Source organism: Protobothrops mucrosquamatus, unplaced genomic scaffold (genome assembly GCF_001527695.2).
Source record: "Protobothrops mucrosquamatus isolate PMUCROS unplaced genomic scaffold, P.Mucros_1.0 scaffold1691, whole genome shotgun sequence".
NCBI classification, from domain to species: Eukaryota; Metazoa; Chordata; class Lepidosauria; order Squamata; family Viperidae; genus Protobothrops; species Protobothrops mucrosquamatus.
In genome coordinates, this window is record NW_015387844.1 from 38,758 (window position 1) to 49,907 (window position 11,150).

Sequence of the window (11,150 nt, forward strand, 5' to 3'; positions counted from 1 at the left end):
CATGTAAATCAGGGGTGTCAAACTGCCGGCCCACGAGCCGGTTTCATCATACCGAAGCCACGCCCACCCCAATGCCGGCAATGCAAAAAGAGTCGTGATATGTCATGACACATCACGTGACACGTTTGACACCCGTGATGTAGATGCTTAACTAGAAACCGTTAACCTGGAGCTTAGACCTGTTCACAGATCTTGAATTAAGGACTGGCAGGATGCAGTGAAATTACCTTGGAACAAAAAAATTCTTGGTCAATTTTTCTTATTGACTTAGTTTCTGCAGCATCGAAGTTATAATAAGAATGGATCTACTTTCAACAGTGTGTAGTATATAGGATCTAATGGAATTTGTAGCCTGGAATCCTACCAGTATAATTTCATTAACTACATTCTGGGATATTTCTACAAGGCTAGAATAGAACTGCAGAACCAACTTTATATGGAGGACTTGTCACCTCTCTTTTGTTCTTTCTTATACTGAAGTGATAAGCATTTTCTTGTAGACCTGATGGCTTGGATCCTAATGTGAAGTAAAAAGGAGGAAGTTCATCTCCTTTTCTAGTGGTTCCCATGCATTACTCTGATGCTGTTGCTAGAGATTCTTGTGCATATGCGTATATATATTCATAAGCCAAAGAGATGGAAGTTTTAAACCCGGTGCAATGCAAACCACATTTAATTTTTACTGTGTTCATTTTGCACTTTGGGAAATAGAAATAGTAAAAGAAAACTAATTCAGCTTCATTTTCTATATTAACAAGCAATGGGAAGAATTAACTCAGACAAATAATATTCAGAGAAACAATTTATTTTTTACACACAACCAGAAAGCATGGAGAAAGTAGTTCAATTCCACACAGAGAAAATGGTCTTAGTTTACATGCTAACATCATAGCACAAGGTTGTGCAATTTTTTAAAGCTGGAGAAGCAATTGCAAAGAGGTTATATCCTTCAATGAGCTTAAAGGGGTTGTAGTTAGTGATGGATGTAACTAGAATGGAGGTGTGTGTACTAGGATTTAAAGGGTGAAACTGATAGCGTCTTGCAGGAGAGTACATCTGTTGTGCTCAATTGTTATATTTATCTTAATTGGAGGAAGGCTATGATTTAAAAGGTCTCCATAGGGCCTTTAGTCTACAAATCTGAGGCATCTGTTCAAACAATCAAACCCATGCGGCATCCTGGTTAAGTTGATCTAATCAAATCCAACCTTAGCTGTGAAGGCCCAATAGGTGACCTTGAGCACATCCTTCTCCCTTAGCCTAACATATTTCGCAAGGTTGCAGACTACTATACATGTCACTTTAAGCTTGTAAAGGAAAGATGGGCTATACCTCTGGTAATAATAGGAATACATCCAAAATGTTCAACTCTACCCACTGTGGATATCAGGCATGGTATGGTCTGAGAATGCCCATCCTTGTCCTACTTAACATTTCTAATCCTAAAGACAGAAAAGGCTAAAACTCTCAAATTCAAATATGGATGAAATGACACTGTACTGAAATATCAAAGCTGTGAACAATAGTTTTACGAGGCCAAGAGAAAATTAATTTCTAATGAAAAGCCAGTGGTCAAAAGTTTTATAGACCACAGAGGAAAGGCAGCTTACCTGCTGCCAAAGCCAGCATGCCAAGGGATTTCTGTACAGAAAAATACTGCTTGTAATATTTGGGACTTACTTCAGTATTTATGAATGGCAACATATTGTAAGTTTATGTAGACATCATCCAAAAGGCTATTATCCAGAAAGTGTTCTAGGAAATAAAACTGATGGCATTAGGACAATAAAAGAAAAAACTAATCTAATACGAGAGCACACAACCCCAAATAATTTAGATTTAGAAAGAATGAATAGTTCCTATTAGTCTCAATCAGCTCTTAGATTGGTGGACTCATTCATTATTTGACTGCTAAAAGCTATTTGATGAGCATTCAACAGCTAATAGTTGCATTACTTTCCCCAACAGTTTTCAGCACCCCAATTCAAATTGCTGAAATCTTGATTGCATACCTTTCTTCTATGAATGGGGAGAATTTCAAACTTTTCTTCTTGATGTAGCTTCCAGTTGTATGTGATTAGGATTGGCTGACAGTTGCAGACATTTTGTTGAGATAAAATCTCCCGATGGACAAGAGGAAACCCTAAAATTTATGGCTACTAACACTGCTTTTTCACTTTCTAACACTACTGACTTTATTTACTTCACTTTGCCTTGCATATATGTGTTTTTTTCTCTCTGTTTGTATGGCCGGAGAGGAGCATAACATTTGTTGCCATATGCTCATGGCAGTCATTACCTTACATTCTGTTTCTGTTTCTATAGATACGGTACTGGTTGAATGGCTGTTCAGATGCTCTGCATGTAAGAGAAGCCAAAATGCAGGGTGGAAAATTAACATTTTAAATGACACGGTAACTCATGTACTCTTATTTATTGAGTTTTCCATGAGATTTGTGGACTAAGAGCTTGCCGCAGCTGCGAGGATCAATCTTGTATTTAATTCCTATGAAGTCTAAAGAAAAGCTGTTTTTTGCTTCTCTTTGCAGTTCAACTTACAGACTTTATGTCCTCAAATTGAAAGAAACATTACAAAATGGAATCTGCTGTATGATTACTCCTCAGATATAAGTAGTTACAACTTAACTAACCATTGCCATAATGCTGTTTAAAGGTATTTGTTTCAACATTGGAATGTATCAGATGTTAAAGCAATAAAGCATGTACAGTAAGTCTGCTTAGTAATGAGGAAAGGAAACAGCAGAATATAGTTCTCTGCAGCTACTGTATATTTCTGCAATACAGAAGATATGTGAGCTATATGATCATATATTTTGATCGTGCCCCTAGATTATATAGTTGTACAAAAACTCAGTTGCAGTATAGTTTAATTGCAGAATGCCTGTTTATTCAGGAAGTCTATGAAATTTACTTCTCAAGAAGCATCTTTTATATTGCTGAGAATAGAAAATGTCCAATTTTTGCCATGATATATTTATGTCACCAAGAAGCCAGAGGAACCTTTTTTAACCTTTTTGTGGTTAAAAAAGGAACTTGTCTTAATTTCCACTATGCTAAAGTTTGTTTTTCCACACCAAATAATCTATGAATTTTTACCTGGTCTTTTTAGAAAAGATGAAAGAAAACATCTTGTAACTAGGCAACTGAGAACATAATTTACTTTTCCTTTAGTCCTGAAAAAAATGGTAAGGTTGTGTCCTCAGCAATGCAAGAATTTGCAGGAGTGGGAGTGCTATAATGCTCTGAAAGTCTTAATAATAATTAGTCTATTCCATTTTGAAACGGAGCCCAACTGTTTTTCTCTTCTGCTCTAGAAATTGTTAGCTGTTGGCTTTCTGGGTAAAACTTTGGATTATTCCCTCACTGATTTCCACCCCCACAATCCTCTACTGAGCTTGTTTTATTACAAAATGTATTTTTCCTGAAAACAACGGAGAATAGATTCTAACTACAGTTAAGAAGAAAAAAATGCAGTCATTAAATAGATTCTTTTTCTATAAAGGCTCAATCTAGCTAATATTAAATTAATTGAAAAAGACCTGGGTAGGACCTCTGAAAGCATATCTTATGGCATTGTACAGTAAAATAACCTACACCATATCTCCATTTAATGTATGCTTTATCTCGATTTAATTATAAGAAACTAATTTCTAACACTCAAAAACTTTTGTTTGATTCATCTCTCTATAATATACAATAGTGAATACAGTTAATAAGAGGATAGAACTTTAAGTATTTTACTGAAATGAACTGCAGTTTCACTCAAAACAATACTATAAGAAGGCAGAAACTAAATACATTAAGAAACTGCACTGTGAGGCTATTTTAGTGCTCTAATAATGGGTCACCTGATTTCCATTGTGTAACAGTATTACATGGATATTAGAGCGTTGCAATACTTGTACTTATTAAAATGTGCCTATCCTGATTTGAATTCCTGTCGCTCCAATGAAAGTCTGTTGCTGAGTCTTCTACTATCAAGCCATTTGGCTCTATAAGCCTTCTATAATTCCATTGCTGTTTCCTCAATTCTTATAATGGGAAGGTGAAAGTGCAGATTTTGAATTGTATAAAATAATTGAAATTAAACCTATTTTGTACTAGTCACAAACACTCTTGTGCACATAGAAGTCATGATGAAATCACAGGGTAATTCTTTGATTATATGCTGTTTATTTTCAGTGAAACCAAAGTATGCTACTGATGTTATCACAGAACATCTTCACATTTGATGCAAATATGAAAGAATTATATACAGAGTAATTAAGTGGCACTATTTTAAAAGAAATAATCTCAGCCTCTAAAATTATATTAAGTAAAACATATCATATGCATAACTTGTGTAAGCTCCAACTGCACTGCAGCTGCATTACTTTGACTATAAGTGCCACATTAATGATCATTTTTCAAGACAAACTGAATAATTACCATGACACATTAGTTAAGAGCAATAAGTTTACGGCAGAAAACTAGTGCAACCTTTTTGTTTTTCAGTCTGTTATTCTTATTATAATTCTAAACCATTTTGTAAGCTCGTATATTCTTGCAAATGTGTGTGTTGGAATTTCTACATGTTTTTGTGTATGGGTGTACAGTATGCCACATACACATGCGCACACACAAAACCAATTTCATGTTATCATTAAATAAAAGAACTTTACAGTACAATGTGATGGGCTAAATTCTTGTTCAGGTATTCCTTTATTGTGTTCCCGAGGCACTCTGGACTGTAGTATAATCCTGGTCGGACAAGAAGGTGAATATGGGAGCGGCTGTCTCCGAAAGCCCAGGGGCAAGCACATGGCGGCACACAGGACATGTTCCAGACTAGCCAAGAGAAAACATCACAGTTTAAATACAATTCAGGTCAGGAATTCAAGAGTAGTCAAATGTACAGTCTCGAAATATATTTAGGGAAAAACTGCAAATTAGAGAAAGCAAAAAAAGCTAAAAAGACGTAGGTTCACATCTTTATGTTGCCTCCTTTAAAATGCTCATGTCAGCTTCATAATGGTTTCTACTTTTTTATAGTATTAATTTTAATTACATACAAGAGAATGAGTGTTATGTGAGATTGTTATTCAATCACTAAGCCACGTCCGACTCTTCGTGACCCCATGGACAGGGGAGCTTGCCAGTCTCCCCTGTCCTCTATTTCCTCCTAGACAATTCATGTTCATTGCGTCAATGACACTAAGTCATCTCATCTTCTGCCATCCCCTTCTCCTTTTGCTTTCAATGTTGTATGATATACAGAACCCCAATATCATTGGATATTTTAATAAAGTTCTTAGTATTAGACACTACATAAGAGCCACGTGTTTAACATATACCATATATTATCCTAGGAAGCAGGCAAGTACACTTCAATTAAATTCAGATATTTTCCGATCAAATGGCAATCTCTATGTGAAATCTAATTCATTTCCCCATAGCTCTTTAAATATATATATATAAGTCCATGGAATGAGATTAATTCACAACTGATAAGCACAGCAGGGATTTTTGTAATTTTTATGTTCATGAGATAATCCAGCCACCTTGCCCATTATAAAAGACTTAACACACAGTTAAAACAATTGGCTAAATTATGGCTTATTAAAATAAAACTCCTCAGAAGTGCTGTGAGATCTGGAAGAGACTGTAAATTCTCTACACTGGGTAACTATCAATTTGAAACTATTTACTAGGAAGTCTGAGTGTTCTTAACAGTATTCACTTATTAGGGCATATGAAGATCTATTTAATTGCCTGGTACTTAATGGAAATTTCCGTCTCTTTCATAGTGATCCGTAGCAGGGAATCTTAAACCTTTGAGAAATCATTTAACTTTTCAAGGATACTGCTTTGCTCATAAAACTTGTTTTGCAAAGCACCTTTTCAAATGCTTTGCCCAAGCCTAGAAAATATTAAATTTATTTTTAATGTTTTAAAATTTTATTTATTTGTAACCTGCTTAATTTTTTACAAATAATTCAAGGCAGCCAATGTATCTAACACACCTTTCTCCTCCTATTTTCCCCACAATAGCAACCTTGTGAGGTACCATACCAATACAGCTAATCACAGTCAAGCACATCAATATGGAGTGCTACTGTTGATGTGTTTCCAACCAAGATTGAACTGAATTAAATCACTGATCTTAAGCAGTAAAATAAATGGATATTTCTCAGTGCCTTAAGGCTATACGGATATAAAAGAGATGAACCGGGTTCAGTTCAACCCTGACAAGACTCAATGACTGGGTTTTGCCCCATCTTTCCCCATCCAGTGATTTGCCATCTTTAACTCTGCCTGGAATTACAATTGCACTCCACCAGTAGAGATGGTGCACAGTCTGAAGGTTTTCCTGGGCTTAACTGTGGCTAGGAGAGCCTTTGCCCAAATACAATTAATCAGTGAACAACCTGTCTCCAGAAGCTATGAATGCTCCAACACTGGAAGATTTTAAGGAGACTGGACAGCCATTTGTCTGAAATGGTATAGGATTTCCTGCCTGAGCAGGGGGTTGGATTAGATGGCCTCCAAGGTCCCTTCCAACGTTATTATTATTAGTATTATTATTATATCTTAGATCAGGAAGCATTGCTTACAGTCACTCATGCCTTAGTCAACTAGACTACTGCAAATGCTGCATGTGAGAATGTCCTTGAAAGCATTTAGAAGATACAGATGCTCTAAAATGCAGTAGCTTGGGCAGTGGTGATCATATTGGAGTATTCTTTGATGAGTGGCACTGGCTTCTGGTAAGCTTCTGAATGTAATTCAAAGTGCTGGCTATAATCTTTCAAGTGCTACATGGCACAGGGTCAGGTTACATATGCAATTGCCTACCCCTAATGGATAGGGTAGGCATGCAACAAATTCCCTTATGAAACTGTCACTTGTGGAAACTTCGAAGCATGTCTTTTCTGTCACAGCCTGTCTTAGAGGTATGGATGATTCCAACTCTGTTGGCTTCCCAGAAAACAGTGAAGACCTGGGGCCAGGATGTGGATGGGATCAGCAGAGTACGGTTGATTGATGGATGCAAATTTTATCAGGGCCTCAACATTGGGTTTTTTTGGTTGTTTGTCTAAAATATTTTTGTTCTAATTGTATTGTATTTTTTATTATTGTGGGCCACCCAAAGTTCTTTGTGATAGATAGGTGGCCATAAAAGAAAGAAAGAAAGAAAGAAAGAAAGAAAGAAAGAAAGAAAGAAAGGAAGGAAGGAAGGAAGGAAGGAAGGAAGGAAGGAAGGAAGGAAGGAAGGAAGGAAGGAAGGAAGGAAGGAAGGAAGGAAGGAAGGAAGATAGATATAGACTGACAGATAGACAGACATAAATGATAGAGATATAGCCATAATTTTTTTAAAAAAATCCTAAAGCAACATTAAAGTATTAACATAATACACACCTTTTGTAACCAAAGTGTTATGCATGTCACGTGAAAGAAGTGGCGACATGGAAGCTCTGTTACAATTTCTTCTTTGATGTACTCACTACAGCAAATAGCACAACACTGCTCTTGCCCTACAGCTTAGGAAAAAAATGTGCATATTACTATACAAATGTAGAACTAGGTTATTAAAAATTATGGTGAGATAGTTATTAATAAATTAAAATAGTTTTGGACCAAATTAAGTTATAAACAATAAATAACATAATATCATACTATTAGATTATATAAAGTTATTTGACCAGAACAGTGAGTATGTCATTTATCCTTACCATTGTGATCTTCTGTAATAATACTTTGTGGCAGACAATCTATGCTCTCTTTACTAGCTGGTGGATGAGCCTGCTCAACATCAATTGCAAGAGACTCTAGATGTGCCAGAGCAGTCTAGAAAAATACATGAAAGAAAACAAGCACATATATAAATATATAAAATATACATGACGTTAACAAAGTTCTATAGTAAAAATTCATTAAATTATGAGAAATTATAGTATAAACTTTGTTAATTAACTTGAGTGTATTTTATTAAGGTGGGTAACTATTTGTCTATTCCAACTTCAATTGCTTTAGTAACAGTGTGACATTGTCATGAATTATGGCATTTTTTTTCAATTACTTGTAGTTGTAACTTGAAATTGGACCATAAAAATAGTGGCTTCAATAATCCAACACTAAGGAGGTATATATAAATAATGTCATCTTTTTAAATGCCACATATAGAGACATTTCTCTTTCAGTTTTTTACATTTTTAAGTAACAACCGTCTCTCCTAATGCATGCTTTATTGCTCATTAAGTCAAATCTTTATTTCAGTCATTGATCAGTGTAATTATTGCTCAGGAGAAAAGCACAGTCCACCATGAATGCTTATGTGAATAGTATAGTTAAGCAGCCACTACTATCTAGCTCAGGGGTGTCAAACTCGCAACGTCATGTGACGTGTCGCGGAGTATTGTGACTTTTTGTCCATTGCCGGCAATGGGGTAGGTGTGGTTTCGGCATGACGCATCCGGCCCTGAGGCCGGCAGTTTGACACCCCTGATCTATTCATAACTTTTCAGAAAATCTTATTAAAATATCTATGGAGAGAATGACCACCGGCAAGCTGATAGCCAAGGCAAACCTATGCAGAATTACTGTCTATGAAATAAAGAGCAATTCCATATATTTGGGATAGAATATTTTGCATTTTCTCAAATTGCAAGCATAATTTCCACACTAGTTAGAATTATGGAATTCTAGTTCAACATATTTGAAAGACAGCAAGTTGGAGAAGGCTTGATTTTCATCTTGTTTCCACTAGTTACAATTTCAATCAAATTTTCATTTATTAGACCGCAAGTTTATACTATATGAACAGATTGCCAAACTTGGTGAACAGATGCCAATTTATATTCAATAATGGATCAGAGAGCATAGGGAATGGCTAGTAAATTTATTCTATGTCTCTGAGAAGATACTGGGATGATATTCTATCCATTAATTAAAAAGCACTTGGCAGTTCTTAAGAATATATATACATGAACGGTGTAGTTTAAGACTTGTGGACTTCAACTCCGAGAACTCCTCAGCTGGCTGTACCAAGCCAAATTCTAAGGTTTTTGTTCTTAGAAGAATTATAATCAATTCTGACAATATAATTAATGATCCGTTCTTCCATAAGCTCCATTTATTCATTTATGGCCTTTTTCATAATTGACTTTTTTACATCACTTTGTCAATGGCATAAATATAAACATAAATACATAATAGCCCTATATAATGTCATTGAGATAAATTTGAATTTAATGGATTTTTGGATTTAACACACATCGTTTCCCCCATCTGTTAATTCAAGGTTTTACTGTATTTCATTAAATTTGTTCAAACATCTGGCAGAATCTCACTTTGCTGGGTTAATAAATTAAAATAAATAATTATTGTAGTTATCTAAGCATTTAATAAAACATTCTTTGCCTATCTAATGAAAGTCCCTTTATAGGAACATTTTCAAAGTTCAGATAACTTAGTAATTAAATAAGAAAGTTACTACTTGAATTCATTTCGCTTGAGGTAATCTAGAATGAAACACTTTATGCCTCTCAATTCATATTAGTTGGTTACCATTGCACAGAAAATCTAAACTGATAACCTCCATGATTTTTAAACAAGATACATGAAAATATAGTGAATTCAGAACTCCAATTTCCTATCATAGAATTTTAAAGATATATTTTGTTGCCACTCTTTTGATGGCAGCTTATAAACGTGATTGTTTACAATGAAAGCAACACATTCAAAACCATCATAGCATAGTACATAAGATGACTGGGACAGCAGCTTCTGTTTAAAAAAACCAATGAAATAAAAATGATATTTACTATAATATCTTAGTATACATATATCATTTGCTTCTTTGCCCATGCACACAACAAATGAACAAATAATCAAATAAAAAACAAGAGCTAGATTACCAAGAGTCTAGCTTGTAAAACTAGGAAACCCTCATACAAAAATCTAATAAAGTAAGTTTGAATATTGTTCAGAGTGAGAAAGTACACACTTTGAAAATGTAATCTTCTAAGCACTTTCGAATTACATTTTCTTAATCTTTATGACAAGTGTAATAAATTAAACTAAGCTATACTCTAACATTTACATTCAATTTGGCTTTGTAGTTTGTATATGGCAAACTCAGATAAAAACCACAACCCAACAGTGTTAGATAACACTGTTACTTCATTGCTAAGATTATTAATCAAACAAATCTTTGATATTATGCTTCCATACGTTGCACAGTAAGAATTTAAACAGTGCCATGTACTGTTTTTATATAGTTGGGCCAATGTTTCTGTTTCCAGTTAGACATGCCTTGTTTTTCATTTGCCTGATTCTTCTGCCTTCTGCACAAAATGAAAAGAAACTGATAAATATTTAAATGCCCTTGTGCACACAACACTGATGTAGACACAATCATGGGAAAGTGAATACATAAAAAGAATTGAGAAACTAGTTGCAGTTCGAAACTTCTGGAGGTAGGTTGTTCCGCTGATTAATTGTTCTGTCAGGAAATTTCTCTTTAGTTCTAGGTTGCTTCTCTCTTTGGTTAGTTTCCATCCATTGCTTCTTGTCCTGCCTTCAGATGCTTTGGAGAATAGCTTGATTCCCTCTTCTTTATGGCAACCCCTGAGATATTGGAACACTGCTATCATGTCACCCCTAATCCTTCTCTTCATTAAACTAGACATACCCAATTCTAGCAATCATTCTTTGTATGTTTTAGCCTCCAGTCCCCTAATCATCTTTGTTGCTCTTCTATGTACTCTTTTCTAGTGTCTCATCATCTTTTTTACATCGTGGTGACCAAAACTGGATGTAGTATTCCAAGTGTGGCCTTACCAAGGGGTTATAAAGTGGTATTAGCGCACACACACACACACAGAGAGAGAGAGAGAGAGAGAGAGAGAGAGAGAGAGAGAAAAGCAAAAACTATGGATTATTTGGACAATTCTCTTCCTTCCTCACCGACCGTACGCAGTCTGTATTGGCAGGGGGACAGAGGTCGACCCCAAGACCCCTAACTTGTGGGGTTCCACAAGGGTCGGTCCTCTCTCCACTTCTGTTCAATATTTATGTGAAGCCGCTGGGGGAGATCATCCGTGGCTTCGGGGTGGATTTCCATCAGTACGCTGATGACACTCAGCTGT

The 11,150-nt window shown here is 35.5% G+C and overlaps 1 protein-coding gene across 1 annotated transcript in view; it reads right to left on the reverse strand.

The window, feature by feature from the left end:
• Positions 1-4,174: 4,174 nt before the first annotated feature.
• Positions 4,175-11,150, reverse strand: part of PJA2 (praja ring finger ubiquitin ligase 2) — a 55,527-nt gene continuing 48,551 nt past the window's right edge. Inside the window, exons 9-11 of the mRNA XM_015822836.2 lie at positions 7,734-7,848; positions 7,420-7,541; positions 4,175-4,848 (exon numbers count right to left, since the gene is read on the reverse strand). Of these exons, the coding sequence (XP_015678322.1) occupies positions 4,723-4,848; positions 7,420-7,541; positions 7,734-7,848 (363 nt within the window). The 3' untranslated portion in view covers positions 4,175-4,722. The remainder of the gene's footprint in view (positions 4,849-7,419; positions 7,542-7,733; positions 7,849-11,150) is intronic.